A 21,551-nucleotide genomic window follows, 5' to 3' on the forward strand; every position below is an offset into this window, starting at 1 on the left:
CCCAATGAACAGAATTGGATTATGGACGCAGTTTCTAAACCTGTCAGAATTTAAGTCCCGAATCGTTAATATTTATTGCTGTTGAGACATGCCTTTTGGGTGCACGCTTCTGTGAAGCATTCAGCCACTCACAGTCTGATCTAATTATTAAAACTTTGCGTTTACCAGTATACAGTAAGTGCTCGCAACGTCGAAAATCATAATATATTAATTTACAGCTAAACATATACATGTATGTATAATATATATTTTTTCATACATATACACTCCGTAATCAGATGTAGACGATTTGAGAGAGAGAGAGACAAAGAGAGAAATATGTGTATGCGTGATGCCTTGTCTGAGTGTTGGAGTGTTTGTGTCTAGAATGTAGCGTATCGGTTATTGACCTTTTGCTGTTCGGCATGACATGTGAAAATGTAGCATTATCGCTCGGTCTGAAAGCAGCAATTAACTGATAACGACGAAGGAAAGTAGAATGTTGCATATCGACAATTGCATTGCAGAAGGATTATGAAGTATAATATTTCACGCGGCAAACAACTAATTCGACAATTCTATTTGAGCGCTATTGTTCTCATTGAATACAATACAATTATTACAAAATGAATAACCTCTGCTCGTAACAAATCTCTTTGCCAGGATTCCTTGGCGAAAAGGGTTGCTAGGCAAACTGGGCAACGGAAAATAATGATATAAATTTGGATAAACCTAGCGCAGTGACAGAGATTATGAAGCAATTATGTAGTAATAGTCTGGGTGCATGCGCTGTAACAATGAGTCACTGCATCCATCATTTGCTGGTGATTCCCTACTCATGGTGGATGACACATTTGTATCACTAAAGAAACAGCGATGCTACCCATGGGTCTGATTGAGTGGTTGTGGCGGATGAAGATTTTATGGGGTCAGAGTAATCCTACCTCAATCTCTTTCCTATCGCCTTTTACGAGACGTAGAGGAAAGGCTGAGTGTATTCTTTGGTGTGCCAGTCCCCGAACAGCACTAAAGCAACGCGAAATGAAGCGTCTTGCTGAAGAACAAATTACGCCAACCAGTTCGAGATTCGAACCAACGACTTGCCGATCGTGAGAGCAACACACTATCTACTAACCCACGCGCTTTCACAATATTTAATATTAATTTATTAATGCGATACTAGAATCTACAGTCGTGAAAATATATATATAGATATTTGCATAGACTGGAAGAAAGTTCTTTTGCACGTTATGTATACATTTGCATAGTCTTGAAAAGTTCTATAGCAACCAGATATGCAATATGTTAACGACCATTTAATATTCACAGTTAATATGTATTCCAACTTAGACTTGAGACCTGCTTAAAGGACCAATATCCGTCTATTCTAGAACAGGTTGGTTTTGGTCTCCGACAGTCTGTTTTTGTGAAATTCCTACTGCTAGCTAGAGTAAAGCGAAACATCCCATTAACATGTATGATGTTGTTAGAAAACTTTATTCGATAATAGTGGAACACTATTGTAGAACCCCACACAAAATACCTCTGAAGATATACATACTTACATACGCACATACATATATATATATATACGCATACAAGAGTTTTTCTTCCATTTCTGCTATTTGACTTTCGCTTGTATTACATTAACTCAATAATTACGCGTTCTTTACTTCTCAATGAAATTATCAAAACACATATTTATTGTCTGCTATTTCTGTGAATTTCAATGGCATTTCTATGCGAATACACCATTAAACGTATGTCAATACATGATATTATATGGATACTTATACACCGCCATGATCGCTTTGTTACATCTAAAAGTGCATTGGCATCATCTGACTTCCTCTGTTTGAGTTTTTGCCTATATATATGACGATGATGGACTCTACTGTCGATGTTGACGTATAAGCGTTGAGCATTTGCCGAAGGACGTGTACAAATGATTTGTTTATAGTTACCAAATGGTCATGCCGTACACTCCCTCCATTGACTGAACAGGTGCACCGTGTACCATGCGTCAGATGTCGAAGTGATCACAGATCAACGCAAGATGAAGTATTTTGCTCAAGAACACAACTCGCCATTCCTTCCAGGAATTGAAACCAAGATCTCGCGACCTTGACTCCAAGTCTCTAACCACTAGCACATATATGCATATAGTTGTATATTTCTGTATATATAAAAATATAGATAAATAGTCAAAATGACCAAAACTCTAAAAATTGCTCTTAAATGTGGTTTTGTTCATTTTGTCTACTACTTCTAGCGTGTAAAACTGCCTGTTGACGGCAGTTTCTCTTGTGCTTAAATGAACATATATATATATATATATCTATCTATATATATATATATATATATATATATATCTATATATATATATATATATATATATATATATATATATATATATAAACATGTATGTACATATATATACATATACACGTGTATTTTTATATATGTATATATATATGTATTTATATATACTTGTATATGTATATAGATACACGATATGTTTGAATGTGTATGAGAACGCGTGTGATTTCTTTGTGTTTACGTATACATAATAAAATATCAAGTTGTTTCAGACTAATCTCTTCGATTAACAGTTTATTAAAATACAATGGTTATGTTTATGAGCTAACTAGACTTATTCGCATTTTTTCTCAGACATTTATCGATTATTCGTCTCAAATTCTACTAATATAATGCACAATGTGTTATTTTGTATTGTTATTGATAGTGGCGTTTGACCTCTAGCTTAGGAGTCCCTGACATCATATGTAAAATATTGTTTTCTATCAAGTTTTATGTTGTATTTTAAATGATATAAAGTAACATGAAGCGATATTAAGAAAATATTAATATGGTAATATGGCGTGAATACCATGAAAATATATGGTGTTTACATCGTTTTAGCTGTTTTTGTTTGTGTGTCCTCCTCAAAGTTTGCACTAAGAGAAAATAGACACTGTAAAGTTGAGGCTTATGTCTAATTGAACGAGTTAAAATATATAATGACTTCAGGAAGTAAATTTTGATATCACCCTCACCTCAGTTTTGCGATAGATCGTTGATACGAGAGCAAATTTATCAATCTGGCTCCACCCTCACATGTTACATCTTAGCTTACATTTAGCAAAAAAAAACCTGGGTTTCTAGCTTTGTGCATTGATTTTAATTCCCTACTGATTGTGTCTAACCAATAGAACAACAATAGTAACGAAAAGATCGTTTTTAAGTTCATTGAACGGAATGCTTATAGCTTCTACATTCTTTATAAATGTAAGTAAATTATATTAAATTTGACACATTTCCAGTCAACGAGATGTCCTTAAAATTAAATTTCTATTCATCCGCTCAAAATTTTGCTAAGTAAATCAACAGGGAAGCAGATTAAGAGCCCGAGATTGATGATGTGTATTGTCAGTGTATATGACAATAAGATAAGTAAAATTGCTATCAACAAACTGTAAGAGGGGAAAATATTGTAATGATTAATGAGGTTTTCATAAGTTTAGTTTATCGATTGCTTTCAAGATCATTTTATGAGTTCGTTACATGACAGATGCTTTTAAAATCCTACTCTGATATGCAAATACAGCTTTGGTTTTCTAGAATATTTTTGAACATTAATAAGGAAGTAACGGCATACCAATTGAATAAAATACAATAATATATACATTTCGACATAACATCTAAACTAGTTTCCTAATTCCTTTCCATTGTTAAGTTACCGAATTTTCAAAAACTTCGCATCGAGACTGGAGAAATATTTTATATTTAACAATTACAAACATTGATCAGAGTAACATTAAATAAGTGTTTGAGACGGATATAAATTTTATGCTGGCTTCAAATAGTATTTTTTTTTATTAACAAAAACCTTTTTAAAAGATATCTCGGTGGTGATGTTGCTGGGTGTAGACGTAACAGCTTCCGCTGTTAAAAACATTAATTACAAAGTGACAATGTTTGTATCAATCAATAAATAAAAGTGTACTTATGAATTAACAATAAACAAGGGCAAAATATAGGAAAGAATGTCTCTATTTCTTGTCGGCTTTTAGCCAAGATATTATCTGAACGAGTAGACATATGAGCAAAATAATTTCATGTTTTTAATTATGACATATATATATTATTCAATATGACACTTAGTTCAGAGGACAGAGAGTTATTTGTCTAAGACAGAACTTTCATTGATATTTGTAGCATGTGTCGCAATAATAAGAAAGTCTTGGGTTTGAACGGATTGTTAAAAGGTGTTTTGGTTCTCCTTTGACAGTTATTTATATTTTTAGATATAGTAGTTTGTGACGGTTGCCCACCCGTAAAATGTGGCATACATATTTTGTAAATATATCATCATGATTTCGACCATTACGCTGAGATCTATTAAAAACTGAGTGTCCAAAGTTGTCCCCCGTAGTAATTGATATAATATTTGTCCATGAGCTAATGTTGCCATTTCGGAACCGCTTATGCAAGTTCAGTTAGATTTTTGATGATCATTGAACTAAGTTAACATTAATTAAGGTGTATTATGTCAAGTAAATTATTGATTGATACAAACGTCAGCAAAAAATAGAATATCATGCAATAATAACTCTGACTATTACAGTTGTATGCAAACGAGTAGACAACGACGATATAAGTTAAAAGTATATTTAGTGCTTTCACGCAAAATTCGTGATGTGATGGCTTGTTTTACAAAGTATGATAATAATATCCACCCTATATTATGTGCATCATATTCATTGCAACATGTAACTCATCTCAGGAATACATGTTTTCGCAGACCTTCTGACATAAGTTCTTAAGATGTTATTAAGAACATTTACGCAGAGTATACAAGAGCCCCGTGCTAAGAATCAAGCTAGATGGGTGAATCTACCACACGATAATGTGGAAGACTAATGTGGTATATATCTAAACACGACTCGTATATGCCAATGCATATCAAATGCATTTGTCCATACCATTAACAGAATATGGACCACCAAATATTCAGTTTATCATCTCCCTATTTCTGAATATTTGATTATATAAAAATTGATTATAATCATTGCTTTCGTTGTTGGAGATTTAAATTAAATTTGCCAAAAACTGTAAATAATATCATGATACCAATAAATATCTATAAAAACAACATTCAATAAATTAATGTTGGAAGGAACCTTTCTATAGCAGTATTAATATTTTCTACATAGTATATATCACATGATACCAAATCGTTGTATATATAAAGGTTTGGTTTTGTTAACATTTTTACACAATTTTGGAAATTACAGAAATATTACTAAGCCAAATCTCTCCAATTATCTAGAATTTCTCCTTTGACTTAAAAATTTATATTGACTATTTTCTATTTGTTTCGATATCGTCTTCGAGTTACAGAAATTTTCTTTCAAGTCTGTCCACACTCATTCAAATACCACTTCTAGTTTGAACCAAAATTACTTTTACGATTGCACGTTTATTTATCCTTTATTTTTAAAAGCCATTTAATTATATTTTCTATTTTTTTTAAGAAATGACATTTATTTTCCTATATAAATTTGCTTCTCATTTGCATTTCCTTTTTTATATCGTTTGGTAAATCTTGCAAAATATAATTGATGTTCTTTATTAATAACGATTTATGTTTTAAAAACAATTAATTAGACACACGAAACCAAATACAACTGGGAATTTGTGACAATACAATCTCTGTCAACATCGGAAACTTTAATGAAATTGTGTGTATTTGAAGACAGGAGAGAATGCATTTTTGTACGGATGAGTCACCATCTACAACAGACCCAACATTTAAGCGAAGAGTACATTCATTTTTAAACAACCCATTAGTGAATGCATCATTTCCAACTTATTTTTGCCCAAACACAGGGTTTTTTTCATTCAATATTGACTAACTTGAAAAAAACCCTATTCACAATTTTATCAAGAAAGCAATACTTTTTAATACACTGGCTCTTAAAAACCCTTTCATCAAAAAGAGGAAGGAACTTTTTTCATTTATTCTTTATAGTCTTTTGTTTTTTTGCTTTTGGCAAATTGAAATCAGGCCAGACAAGATTAGTGCATAAATGAGGTGTTTCGTTATAGAAATTGTCTGAAAACTAGCAAGAATGAGATAATACTCGTTATTTCCAGAATTGGGACTGATGCAAAGAGAACGCTCGTCCTGATGAAATAAACACCTGGATTCCTTTGTTACCACATCTTGCTACATTAAAAAAGGGAAAACGGAAATATATAATGGCTAATCCTTGTGCAGATTTCGAAAATCAGCTACGATGTCATGTCTAGAAGGCATTGTTACACTTGTGATTTGAGAGGACCTAAACAATACGTTAGTTAATGTGAGTAATAACAACACTAAAGAGTAATGATTTTTAAAATCGAAAGAAATAACATGCATTTTCTATTGACTTTGGGAAGACGGAAATTAAAGTCATCCCCAGGGGGATATCTTGATAGCAATGATTATCAATTTGACATTGTCATAAATACAGAATGTCACAGCAGCCCTACGCTGATGGATATAACATAGCAATTTTTGGAAATCCATATTTTGAAAAAGCTACTCAGTAAACAAATATGTTAGCACGGTAGAATATAGGGAAGATTGAATTAAAAAATTTACAAAACTTCTTGATTTGAGATTTGTTAAAGATTAGAAAACTGAATGGTTTTATCATAGACAGCATTCAGAATTATTGATCATCAATTGTTATACCGCCGTGTGAGTCACAATCCAGTTACAACACCGCCTTAAGTATTTCAAAGCAAGTAGCTAGACGTCTCATTCTGGGTAGCGCAACAACGAACTCTAGAAAACACCTTTACTTCTCTCTACCGCTCGTCATATTAGTGTATGCCGAAAATCTAGGAGTAACTCTCAAAAGTGCTATCCGAAAGAATAAGTGAACATTTACATAATTAGAAAAAGATAATGTATTTCCTGTAGACCAGAATTTCAGTATGTCCACTTCTCGAGAAATTCTTGCAGCTTCTCAAAAAGAAGTTATTATATTGTGTTTATGTGCGCAAAAAGAAAAAATTACGTGGCTTGATCGATAATTATCAGGATTTCTACTCTGTCACAAGAAAGTACAGTTTGCAGATGATGTCACTGAATGAATTTGATGCCGCAATATGATGGTTATTCAAAAAGCAATTTCTCTTTCTCGCTTTCAGTAAATGCCTCTCCATATAGAGAATTTAGTCTACGTGCGTGTGAAAGTTTCATTTTCTTCGCAAGAAATAGATTATACTCATATGAAACTATATTTGTGTTGAAGAATGGAAATGTGAAATTATGGAGCTCTAGCGGGGAGGCAGATCAACAAATCACTAATCAATAAACTTTACTAATAAACAGTATTTAAAGCAGAAAGAAGTGACGCTAAGCATTTATCCGACGTGCTAACAATTCTGCGAGCTCGTCACCTTATCTTCTCGCTGAAGCCTAAATACCATTATTAAGTTGTTTATGATCCTGATAAATGCTTCTACACAGAAGTTCTGCATCATTTATGAATAAACGCCGATTTATCCATAAATGTGGCGTCAAGTCACTTTGTACGAAAGACGTTTAGGAAAAACGATGTGTGTGTGTAATAATAACAGCTTTTAATTTTTAATACGGTCTATTCTTACTACATCTGTTATATACAGTCGTTTACTGTAAAACTAAAACAAGGAAATACATTTTCAATAGGACAACGTACTTTCTGATTAAACTCAACCTTTCCAAAAATCTAATGGTAGCTGAAGTAACAAAAACAAATTGAAAAAAATGTATTAACCGAAGTTATCAACATTATATCATTAGTAAATACTGCATCAAACAGTAAGGATGACAAGTAGAGAAACTGCATAGAACATCTGCCTTGTAATCAAGAATTTACTGTATCCAATGAAAAAGAGTCCATTTAAATTCCTGTAGACACCGTCAACAAGTGCAGTTCCTCTTTGCAAACAACAGTGATGTTATGTAGTTAAAAAGTGTATATCTATAAATTATGAGAAGCAGCACTCAGAAAGGCCTAATAAATCTTATGCAACATTCAACTTTTGTTTAGTGCTCTTAAAATCACTACAAAATATCGATATTTTGAATGGTGCACTTATAACTCATTAGGGTTCAAAGTCATTCGTTAATTAGGGAAAAACTGAAATCATAAGATATAAAAATTCCTACTCTAAGCAATGGGGACACTGAATAACGTATGAGTCTGCCATAATTTACTTAATGTAAAGTATATAAGTGCATACACATATAATTATTGAAGCCATCAAATGAAAAGAAAAAATGAAGAAAGTTGTGTAAAGTTATATACTTACATACATATGGATGATGATGACAAAGCCAACATTGTACGAGATATATACTATGCTGAGGACGCTAAGAATTATTATTTCTACTCGGTCTGCATTTTCTTTGTCGTGGTCCAATAATGTAACTAAGCCGTGCCATGCACATACCGTCGATAGCATAACCATTGAGATCAGTAGGTACTTGTCCTGCAATACAAGATAATAATAATAATAATAATAATAATAATAATAATAATAATAATAATAATAATAATAATAATAATAATAATAATAATAATGAGTATCATCACTCAAGTATCAACATGGTTCAAAAAGATTGGTACAAATGTAAATGTAAAACACCTACAAAAATCAGCATTTTTCGAACTGCAATATTTCTTCGCAGAATTGTTGAAGCATGGCCTGTAAACTAGTGTCTCCTTAGTCTGCTGGCTGTAGACAGCTGACGCTTTCCATCATACCCATCAAAATAATATGTGAGGTTTCATATAATAATAATAATAATAATCTTTTCTAATCTAGGCACAAGGCCCGGCGTTTTGCGAGATGAGGCCCAGTCGATTAGATCGAGCTCAGTACGCAACTGGTACTTAATTTATCGACCTCGAAAGGACGAAAGGAAAAATCGACCTCGACGTAATTTGAACTCAGAACTTAAAGACAGACGAAATACCGCTAAGCATTTCGCCCGGCGTGCTAACGTTTCTTCCAGCTCGCCGCCTTAATAATGACCATCCATGCAGAAAGTTCAAAAGATTGTCTTTACTGGTACGTCACACGTACTGGGAAGAGCATTGTCGCTGTGAATTTTCTTTCCTTTTTTCCCGTTTATTTTCTTACTTTTTCATTTCTTTTTCTTTTTCTCTCCGCCTTTCTTCCCCTTTTCCTTTGTCACATAACTTTGTATGGGAACAATCTAGTGTGTTTCTTTTAATGGCCTAGCAATGTATACATTGTATTACTCTGCCCTAAGTATCAGGAAGACACACTGTAAGAAATGGAAACAGAATAGAAAGATGATGATGATGATAATAATACTAATAATAATAATAATAATAATAATGATAATAATAATGATAATAATGCTGATGATAACAGTTATGCGAATCAAATCAATATAATGATATATAAATATATAAACATATAGAGCAATGCATAAATATAACAATATATGGTAATATGTAAGACTATAAAAGCATAACTGTATATAAAACTGCAACATCTATATTTTATTCCTTTTACAAGAGCAGTCATTTTGTTATCATAATTGGGATTATCATCGTATCCCAAGAGCTAATACAACTCAGCCTTATTTACATAAATATATCCCCCAATTATTTTGCTATTTAACATTGCAGTAATGCACTAGAGGATTTCCTAAAATGAATGAATACCGAATTTACTCTCGAAATACTTTACAATAGTAGCAGCGATAAACTGGTTTATCATTCATATGGTTGATTTTAAATAAATATATTGTGGGTTTAAAAAATAAATAGATATGATAGCTTGTATAATTTTTACTGCATACTTTTGAGACTCAAGAAGCACGCTTCAAGGAATAGAGAAGAGTGTTGATATGTCTTCCTGTGGAACATAGAACTTTAGTTTATGTCTGTCAGATACACTCGAATGTTCCGGGTGTGCAATGTGTTTATTCACATATACTATGCGTATGCTTTTCCAGTGAGTGTATGATGTATAATTTAACGAATTATAAGATCTACAAGCTTAAGATGAGAAAACTTACATAAGGAATTTGTTTTAGAAGTATACATTTGATTAACTGTAGGAATTTCTCAAATTATACCCTTCATACGATGTGGTTTTAAAAAATATGATCAGCTTCAATTACATATACTATCCAACAAAGAAACGGGATGCCATATGCCGACTTGAATGATATATATAAATCTGCTTCACCGAAATGAGACCCTTGCTATTTTCAGAGACCGATAACAATCTCTGTAGAAAGTTACGGAGTTCTTACTGGAAACCGGCTTCTCTTTTAAGCTGATAATATTCTTATTTCTTTACTACTCACAAGGGGCTAAACATAGAGGGGACAGACAAGGACAGTCAAACGGATTAAGTCGATTACATCGACCCCAGTGCGTAACTGGTACTTATTTAAACGACCCCGAAAGGATGAAAGGCAAAGTCGACCTCGGCGGAATTTGAACTCAGAAGGTAGCTGTAGACGAAATACCGCTAAGAATTTCGCCCGGCGTGCTAACCATTCTGCCAGCTCGCCGCCTTTTGATAATATTCTATTCTAAGTTGATAATATTCTATCACCCTTAAAGCGACGAGCTGGCAGAATCGTTAACGCGCCGGAAAAAAAAGCTTAGTAGAGTTCAAATACTGCCGGAATACACTTTGCCTTTCATCTTTCCGCAATTGATAAAATAGGAACCAGTTGAGCACGGAGGCCGATGTAATCGACTTGCATACTCCCCAAAAATTGCTGGCCTTGTGTTAAAATTTGAAACCATTATTCTATACCATTGATATATAAGGCGTGTACATTGTCCTTGCACTTGATAGTAGCAAAGCATTAGTCACTGCCAACAAAAGAGAGAAACTCTTTCATGCCAGCTTCATTCGTTTCACGTCTCTTTGAATTGAAGAATTCTCTCACTCAGATCACATCTTCACAGCCAGCTTCAATAGGCCACGTTTGATCAGTAACCTGTCGTCCATGTGCATCGCTACTGAATGCTTGTGTCACTATGTCATTTCCATTTGTATATTAAGGAGATGCATGTGCCATTCCACTCCAGTGTAGATTATCCCACTCTCACGCTTTTTCGCAGACTTTGGCTCAGCAGAGGCGTCTGTGTCAAACGTTCACTTTCATGATTGAATAGGAACATTGAGATAATACTTCAATAATAACATTATAAACTTGCTTAATTGAACAGTTCCGAAATAGAATCCCCGTACATATCAAGGGAGCAGTCTTCAAATTTACGATCTCTTATTGTGATCGGCGTGTAATTGACACCGTTAAAGTTACAACAAATGCTAAGCCTTATAAGCACTGTTTAATCTTTACTGGCGATCTAACACGTAATATAACAAAAGCAGCTACCAAAATATTGTTCCAATTTAGAGTGAGAAATCATTTAATTCTTCAAAGTCTACCGACTAAACTGAAGTCATAGACGCAAGCAAATTCTTCTCACACATTGACCATCGTTACTTCTACACAAAAATGCATGTTGAACCTAGAACAACTTCTTCCGGGTGATTCTTTAAAATCCGTTAAAGAAGACACTATGACTCTTTCCAATAAGAATAATTACTCGATGCCTCAGAATTTTTTATTGTCCTATAATATGCATAGAGCCAGTTCTATTTCCGACGAGGGTGATGCAAAAGTTGATGGCAAGATCAGATTAGATAAAGTGATGTCAGTATTCGAAGGCCTTCGTCCAATATCGAGATTGAAGACCATCTGTAAAAATATTAGAATATAGCTACACTCATTTATTGTTATACCTATTTCTTTACTAGCCACAAGGGGCTAAACACAGAAGGGACAAACAAGGACAGACAAACGGATTAAGTCGATTACATCGACCCCAGTGCGTAACTGGTACTTAATTTATCGACCCCGAAAGGATGAAAGGCAAAGTCAACCTCGGCGAAATTTGAACTCTGAACGTAAATGCAGACGAAATACTGCTGAGCATTTCGCCCTCTGTGCTAACGTTTCTGCTAGCTCGACGCCTTTTTATACCATTGTTATACTATTGTTATACCAGCTGCCGCCATCTACACCTGTGTAACTCGGAAGAAGACATCGAAGATCTCTCTGTTGCTGGACGTGTTCCATCGACGCTGCCTTGATTTAATCCCGGACATATTACATTGGGACAGTCTGAGAGTCAAAGAGGTGATGAGGACAGCTGGATGAGAGGTTCGTACGACATGGAAACTAAGCGGCAGGTGCGGTTTACTGGCCATGTGTTTTTTTGTTTTTTTTTGGTATTTTTACTGTAGGAGAAACATGCTACTACCTTCATGGAGTTGACGCAGGTAGGAGGAAAAGGACCGAGAGGAAGACCAAGCAGGATGTGGAGCAGTACGTTCTGGGATGATATGATAGTGATGGGTGCATGAAGAAAGCTGCTATTCGTGATGTTTGGAGAACATTTGATACCCGCGATGATCTAACAGCTAAGAAACATACTTGTAAATATATACAAATTTAGTTTCAAATATATATATTATCCATTTTAATCTCCTTAGAACATTCTATTTTCTGATCTACTACCTTCAGCACACCTTCAACTTCCATACATTTATATATTTCATAAAGACTAAATTTGCTTTCAGAACCCATTCGTTGCTTTTCATCAGTAACACATGATGGTGTCCATCACCTTCAGGCGACTTCTGCAACAGATGTGACTGACGTGATTAAGGTTTGTCTTCAATATTTCTATCTCAGTGGATTCGATGAATTTCCTTTCCTCTCCCGTTTTTCCTATGATCATGGATTTAGAAACAATGAAGACAATTACGGATGGCGACAAACTGACCGGTCATTGACAACCTTCAAACTCACATACAGATTTTTATCCATGGTCAGTCGCAATAGCCTCTAATTCCAAGGTGAAAAACATTAGGTGTTTATGAAATATGCATATTCAGAGAACTTGGCAGGTTTGTAAAAATAGTAGATTAGAAAACATAATAATCTTCTGGCTGTCATACTGTATAGAGTTTCAAATTGATTTTCTTGCTTTTTTGCATTACATTTCCAAACGGAAAACTCAGACATATTTACTAATGGTAGTCCATATCACTTACGAGGCGTCATAACTCGAACAAGTTTTGAAAAAGGTGACAAGATTTCTGTTCCTGCAAACTGTGTTATAACTCCGAGGTTGTTACGTATTAGAGAAATATATGCTTTTGACAAACATATATATGTTATAAATATTAGATATGTTGCAACATGTTTAGCTTTTTTTTTGTATATTTCCTCATGTAATACACTGTTTTGAAGGTAATGATTTTGTATTTTAGCGTTAAAGGAAATAACCCTGAGTCACTGTGATAGCGTTGACGTTTCAGCGCTACGCTGATAACCAAAGTTATTTCATCTTTAACTCTATGTTTGAAAGTTGAGTTAATGGAGGAGAGTTACAAGTAAATGAAGATTCGAAGCGGTTTAAATACACAAGTCTCCGATATCCAAGTGGTTAAAAATTGTCAGCAGAAGGTCATCCAGGAGTCGTGACCTGGATGTGGCCCGGCTCCCTTAGAGTGAAGTATGTATTTTAATGTCCAGAAATTTATTTTTATTTGCTTGTGTCACTTGCAGCAGAAAACTTCATTCACTCAGGACTTCTGTTTTAACCAAATGAGAGGCATTTGCTGTATAATTGTGATCCATGATGACAATATTTTTATATTAGCTATTATACATATTATTTGTGAAGGCGCATGGCTCAGTGGTTAGCGTGTCGAGCTGAAATCGTGAGTTTGTGAGTTCGAATCCCGGAGCGGGCTGCGTGTTGTGTTCTTGAGCAAGACACTTTATTTCACGTTGCTTCAGTTCACTCAGCTGTAGAAATGTGTTGTCAAGCTGTATCTGCTGTTGCCTTTCCCTTGGATAACGTGGAGAGGGGAGGCCGCTATGCATGGGCAACTGCTTCCATAAACAACCTTGCCCGGACTTGTGCCTGGGGGGGGTAACTTTTAAGGTGCAATGCCATGATCAGTCATGACCGAATGGGTCTCAATAGATATTATTCTTTACATTGCTTGATTATGATTACACATGACTCAATCCAGATTCCTTCGATAATTATGTAGTCATACGTATAATGATAGTTCAGCTCACTTTCAGTTTTAATTCCTCCTCTGTTCTTGAGCTCATTGGACAGCAAATTGTTGTCACTAGTTTCTGTTCACTGCAGTTTTCTCTGCATCCGTCCTTGTGGTATTGCCTTCACTCATTTCAGTTATGAATGCTCTACGCTATGTAGTCTTTGGTCTTCCTCTCTTTCTCGCTTCTAATGGTCTCCAAAAGCTAACGTTATCTTGGTGACCGCAGTATGTTGTTACCCGCTAATTTTAATATTCGTTCTTTGATGGCTTTACAAAATAGTCTTATGTTATGTTTCCCTAAAACGCCTTCATTTTCTATGTGATCTTGTTATATTGTTAGAATTCTTCTCGTGTATCTTTGGTAGAATACATCTAACTTTCTATCTATAATGTTGGTAAACATTGTAAAAATACGATGATTAATTTATTTAACAAATTACCGCGAAACTATAGTTTGTTTCAAGTAGAAATGACTTGTAAATGTATCAAAAAACAACAAGATGGTTTGTTAAACGATATGTCTTTTTATAAAATTAATTTATCTTTTGGCTTTCAACATGTTCACATCAACCATGAAGGTCACACGAATAATGACATATTATAAATAACTTAATATAATTTTTCCAAAAATATTTCCCAGGAGTTGAACGAATGTGTATAAAATATTAACGGAGAATTTGATTCATTACTCGGGTCACGAGAGATTTTTGATAAAATGCCTAAAAGAATGGTTTTTATTTTTATTTTCCTTTTTTTAATTCCTGCAATACGGAATTAAAATTGTTATATAATATTGTATGCCTATATATACATACATATATATGTATATATATATATATATATATATATATATTTCCTTAAAAGAAAATGGATTTTCTATTGAACTATCTTCCTGTGGCCAAATTTATTCCCCATATAACGTATCTTGACATAAATCTTCGTAATACTCCATCATTCTTTCGATAATGTATTTCTGCTTACATATTGAAACAATATATCCACACATCTGCAAATGTGTCGGAAAATTGCTTTTATTTGGAAAAATAATGGATATCATATTGAAAGCTTTCTAACTTGAAAAAACAATAATAGCATAATTCCCCGGTTATCGTTGGATCATATTTCATATAGCTTCTAGGCAGTGTTTAAAAATCTGAATTTGTAAACTTTTCGTATTTTACTGATTTGATTTTTCTATGCCTCAACCTTCAAAATACGTTCAATAAATTACTCTTGGGATTTTGCTTCTTCATACTTTCGCTGGCTTTCATTCATCCCTTGTGCTGTTCTGGCAAAGATAGGCCTATTTGTTAAAAACATTTACATTTGCATACTGTTGAGTAAATGCATTTAAGGAGCTGTATGTTTTTGCTACTAAATATTTAGTAAAGAAAGCCATAAACTCCTGGCTATAAACCAGGCAGACTGGGGTTTGTTAATAATATGCTTTACCATTCAATACAACACAGGGGTTTTAATAATTTTTAAAATTCTGAGCTTATGATCGAAGGTGCACTACATTAACATTGTGTCTAACATGAAATTATTATACACAGTTTGTTTATACTTACGTTAAAAAATATTTACAGCATCCTTCAAATATCTTACTATAGCAATTTATATCATATGGTTCAGCTCCTTATTCTAAAGACTCGAGAAGGATGTTGGCGAATATTAGTGTACGCACATGCACGGGTTTTATATAATCTACAACAATATCAGAAAACTTGAAATATATGATTTAGAGTAGAAAAGTGAGGTGTTGTGACTGTCGTGCCAATGTCAGTAGTAAAATTTTACGGTTACAGAGAGCGTGTCAGGGTACAGATGTTAGTTGATGAGGAACCATGACATTTCTGTGCTCGCGTTGATGAACAACATTATATTATATAGCAGCTGAAACTCTCCATATTTTCAAATAATCACTGTGCGTTGTTTGTTTTCTCTGTAAATACAAGCTAATGTATATATTATTACTTTTCCGAAGGACAATAAATGTCAGTATCTATTCGACAGACTTTTAGAAGGCACAAGTTGATTTCGAACACTACTCCGACTAAAGTGAGGGAGAATCAATGCGTTGCTTTATGCAGCAAATAATAGAATGGAGAGAATATCAGAAACCTCAACTGCCTATACGTAATTGAACTTACAATTTCAATATTACGTGCGTTGTGTGAAACTCCGGTATATATCTGTATTCTTTAATGGAAATATGTAATTACACAACCAATTTGGCTCCAAATTGTATATCATTGAAACGACTTACCCTCTGCTTTTATGCGTGCTTCTTTATGTAAAGATTTTAACATCAAGCAGAGAAAGAAGCAAAAGGAATGAAATTGGAGATTCTAGCTATAAATATTTTAGATTAAAGAAACAAGAAACACACGGTACTGTTAGAAATTAAATTGATTCCTTTTTCCTTTTAAATCAAAACATATTTCAACATAAATCTTATAATCCATTCTCCCTTCTGTTTAGGGACAGATCAAAATTTATATTGACAGGAAGAAAACATTAAAAGCAAGAATGTTGAATACTGCGTTATTTAAGTAGAATCTTCTTTCATACCAAAGCAGATTTCCTGTAATTCTATACTTAATCAAAGTTCCATAGTACGAGATTTTTAGGGAAAGTAGTAATAACAACAACTACAACAAATAAAGAATCAAACAGCCTCATAATACTGAACATAATATCTAAACGATTATGTTCGTAGCAACAAATCTAACGTAATGGACAAGAATAATGTTGACATATTAGTTAAAGCCTAAGCAGAAACTATTAATTATATTTGAGCACTGAACAGTAACATGAATGAAACATTAAGAATAATAAATTATTCATGTTCTTTATTTTATTTTCCTGCTCTAAACCAAAAACATTCAATAAATTTGTATGATATAATATCAAAGAATTTAATTTAACAGGCTTGCACTCAGAATGCACCAGCAGCAATTACGTGTGTGGTGTATGATGTTATGACGTTTAGGTGTGATATAGCCTAAGTCACTCTGAAGTTAGAAACCAAAACATCTAGCAATTTTCCTTGTAATATTTAGTAGGATATGTGTAAACTATAATAACATTAATGATCATATATTGGAAATTGCTCTAAAGGCAAAACTGAAAACCATGACGCTGTCATATTTTCATTACAATAAATTTCTCTTTCGATAACAGAGATAAATATAGGTTTAGTTTCCTCGAAGAAATCAAGAGAAAATTATTAAATGTAAAGATAGTTATTTGCAGTTAGCTGGCAATATTTGATATATAATAAGGGCCTCTCCTTCCTTAGAACAACTTCTAAAATCGATGATGTATAATAATGATTTCTACATTAGAGTTTAACAGGATATTTGCAATTATAATATCTTCGCTATAAGTAATGGTTCAACATGAATAGTTGCTGCTTAACCTCACACCAACACTAACCCAACAGACACCTATGACCAAAGATATTTTAATCAGGATGATCCAATACCCTTACAGCTATATCAACTACTAATTTATTTAACAACGTGCTTTCTTTAATGGAAACACAGAGATGTGATTTGATGCCGGTTCGTTCAAGGTCCCTAGTAGCGTCTCATTTGTAGCCTCGTGATCAGTGTTTTACACCGATTGTTTATAGATCGGTGATTATTGTCGAATCTTTCATATTAAACTATCAGTAGCCAGCAAGTGATTATACACATAGGACTGGAGTTTCATATCTCATTGTTTACATTGTCTTCATTTGAAACCCAGTTACATGCCGAGTATTGGCACACGGTTTGTCAAATTAGGTAAAACAAAATTTTATATAGTTTATCTATTGCTGAATTTCAACTCTCATTTGCATGTGTAACGAGCATTTGAATAATATTCTATCAAAAAGTAATATTTACGCCCCCTAAAATGTGAATGTTCTGTTGGAACACAAAATACCATGAGAGTAACTCTCATATTGACTTTCGGTGCATATAAGCACTCTTATTTATATCGCTAGCCGGAGATAAAATCACTCACCATCACCACTGCTGGAGACAGCAACGATGTCTCTAACAGAGATATCATTGCTAAATCCAGCGGGCGTTTACCACTGACAAGGCCAGACCAGACCGAATTCACCTTATCTAGTAGTAAACGAGAGTACTTATATGCATCGGAAACCTATACGAGAGTTTCTCCCATGTTAACCATCACAGTATTTTGTATTCCAACACAACATACACTTTTCAGTGATGATAAATATTACTTTTCATACTAATATTAATATTAATGATGCTTTTGTCGCTAATGATTATAGATATTCTATTAGATTTATCTGCCTGATGCAGGCAGTGTAATTAACTGTAAAGTCGGAATTGTAATTGCTAATACGGCAGTTTTATATTTATTCATAATTCTTTCACAAGAAGACTGAAACGCAGCTGCGCAAAATACTAGAGCGATCTTCAATGTACTGTGTTACTGAAGTGAATTTTTTGAAACAGCCTGTGGTACCCTCTCATAGACACGACGACTGAACTTTTTTTAAATATGTTTCTAAGGAAACATATGGGGCAATACGGTAGGAGGCGAAATATCAAATTTCTGACATTCTTCCAAATTACTAACAAGTCCAACAGAGAACAGACATATTAACATATCGAGTGAATGTGTCCCTCACGACAGTTATATTCATTTAGAGAACGAAAACGTATGTATGCATGAATGTAACTATCATACATATATTTGTATTTACCATATTTTCCATACTTTTATTCCCTGAATGAATATATATGTATGTGCAAGTGTGTGTATATATAAGTGAGCGTTTGTTGTGATATTTAGTCGATAGAAATTGAAATTTGCCTTCCAATTGGCATTATGGTCACGAACACACCAACATCATTATTGCGACTATAGTGACCAAGGGGCTTTGTTTTGAAACATGCTTAAACTTAAAAAGCATTGGAACTCTATTAAAGGAAACTATTATTAAGTTTTACTGAATGATCGGCTACAAAGAATCGTTATCAATAAGTTTCAATATTTTCTTTCGAATTTTGGTAGAAAGCCAATTATTTTGAGGTGAGTTGGAAGTCGATTCCAACGATGTCAGTGCTCTTCTCGTATTTACTTTATAGTTAACGTTGAAAAGATGAAATGCAGAGTGAAGCTCGGTAGTATTTGAACTCAAAGTTGGAAAAAAAATACCATTTAGCATTTTTCCAGCGCAGAAATGATTCTGCCAGCTCGCACTCTTAAGTGAGTTGGAAAATTAAAATGATGTTAGCAATATAGTGAGAGGGTTCTGAAAATTCTTGCCTTTATGGGTGTCGAAAAAAGTTCTATTGCAGGGCTTTAAAAAAAACTGAAGCATTGCTGCAATAAGTGTGTGAATCTGTGAGGGGGAATATGTTGAATAAAATCATAATTAACTGATCCTCCTGTATTTTCCTTTACCCAAAGACTAGAACATTTCGGCACCCTCAGGTGGATAGTCAATTCTGGGACACCCTGTATTCTGTGCTTCTAGATCTATTCTACTCTAATAAAAATAACCACATAGAATGTGATTTTCAAAGAGAATATGAAAATGTCGATAAAGATTTCTTGTGTTTTTTTTTTTATTATTGCATCTGGATGAGAGAACACATGTAAATGCATCGAAGTGCTTATATTTGCGCCATTGTATTTGTGAAAAATTACAAGAAATGGCATGAAGACTTAATATTATTAAAATCAACGTCATCTAATCGATTTAGCTATCATCTTTTAAGCATCATTGGACTTAACATTTTCAAGGATTTTAACTCTACGATATTCATAATTCAATCATCTATTATATTTATAGATATTTCATTCCCATCTAATCACACATCCTTTATTCATTTGCTTCCGTAAATATAATTTCTTTTGTGCAACTGTGTATATATCTATCATTATAGCTTATGTATTTATTTGTCCATCTACATATTTCTTTCGTTTATATTAACACACACGCATGCACACACACACAAACATATATATTTCTTTACTATATTTGTTTACTACCCACAAGGGGCTAAACACAGAGGGGACAAAGAAGAACAGACAAACGGATTAAGTCGATTACATCGACCCTAGTGCGTAACTGGTACTTAATTTATCGACCCCGAAAGGATGAAAGGCAAAGTCGACCTCGGCGGAATTTGAACTCAGAACGTAACGGCAGACGAAATACGGCTACGCATTTCGCCCGGCGTTATAACGTTCCTGCCAGCTCGCCGCCTCACACACACACACAAACATATATCATTATATATACATCTATGCATGTCTGTACGTGTGATGTATGTACAAGAATTTCTGTATGAATGCGTACGTGTATAATAATGAAAAGTGAACGCCTTCAAAACCCACACAAACAAACTTAACAAAAACAACAGAACAAGAATTATATGTCATTTGTATTTCTACACAAACTTTCAAACTAATATAGACTTTACAAATCAATACCGACTGTAATGGAAATGAATGATTTATAAAGATCAGTGATACCCATGTGCACTGCATTGCTGGTTGTAAAATGTAAACAACGTTAAGACAATACAGTAAATCAGCTTGTGGCAGTGATGGCGAATTGCCAAAGTGGTGGTGTTTAATACAGTTTTTAAGTGCAACAATGATCGAGCAATGACATTTTGAATTACAACAGTCTTCTAATAATCTAATAATCAGAAAAGCAAGTCTTGAATAACATTAATAATATAGAAGTGTATATGGTCTGTTAAGTGTTAGCCCGTACTATTAAATCTGTCTTGTGTTTCTACAGCAAACACAAACCAAGTCAATCAATGAAATAATTATGTATTTTGATTTAGTTATAAGACAACGTTTGTATAGATACAATGTCGTGTGATTGGTTGGTTGATTTGGTTTATTCACAATATGTTACGAATATTTCCTGTTTCTGGTAAGAGAATAAAGCTGTTTTTGATTCAGATAGTTTTTACTTAGTACATACATCTGTGAACAATAGCGTACCATACGACAGGTATTCTGAAAGATTTTAATCAATTTGTTTTATTTTCATTTTGGTTTCTCCAACCAATGAAACTACTATCGAGAATACTGGACGAGTCTTCTTGAAATGGTTTGCTCGTTGAGGACGGACAATCTTGTAGAACACGAATAGCTACTGTATTTTTACAGAAGCTCCTGTTTCTACAGAGGAATCGGGCCCAGTTTGGTTTGAAAAACGTAGCAATGTCATAGATTTATAATTATGAGGATAGCGCTTCTGCCATCGTTACAGACCTCAGCTTAGAAAAGAAGCATTTAAACTGAAACGAGATATCAATCAAGCCGAATTGAATATCGATATGAATGAAAATGATAGGAAGAATTTTCAGCGTTGA

The 21,551-nt window shown here is 33.8% G+C and overlaps 1 protein-coding gene across 7 annotated transcripts in view; it reads right to left on the reverse strand.

The window, feature by feature from the left end:
- The window catches only part of LOC115215706 (cys-loop ligand-gated ion channel-like), a 538,804-nt gene that overhangs the window by 82,771 nt on the left and 434,482 nt on the right, over positions 1-21,551 (reverse strand). For all 7 annotated transcript variants that reach the window (XM_036506053.1, XM_036506054.1, XM_036506051.1 and 4 more), the window contains one exon: positions 8,335-8,514. In XM_036506053.1, the coding sequence (XP_036361946.1) occupies positions 8,335-8,514 (180 nt within the window). The remainder of the gene's footprint in view (positions 1-8,334; positions 8,515-21,551) is intronic.

The sequence above is a fragment of the Octopus sinensis genome, linkage group LG9 (assembly GCF_006345805.1).
Source record: "Octopus sinensis linkage group LG9, ASM634580v1, whole genome shotgun sequence".
NCBI lineage: Eukaryota > Metazoa > Mollusca > Cephalopoda > Octopoda > Octopodidae > Octopus > Octopus sinensis.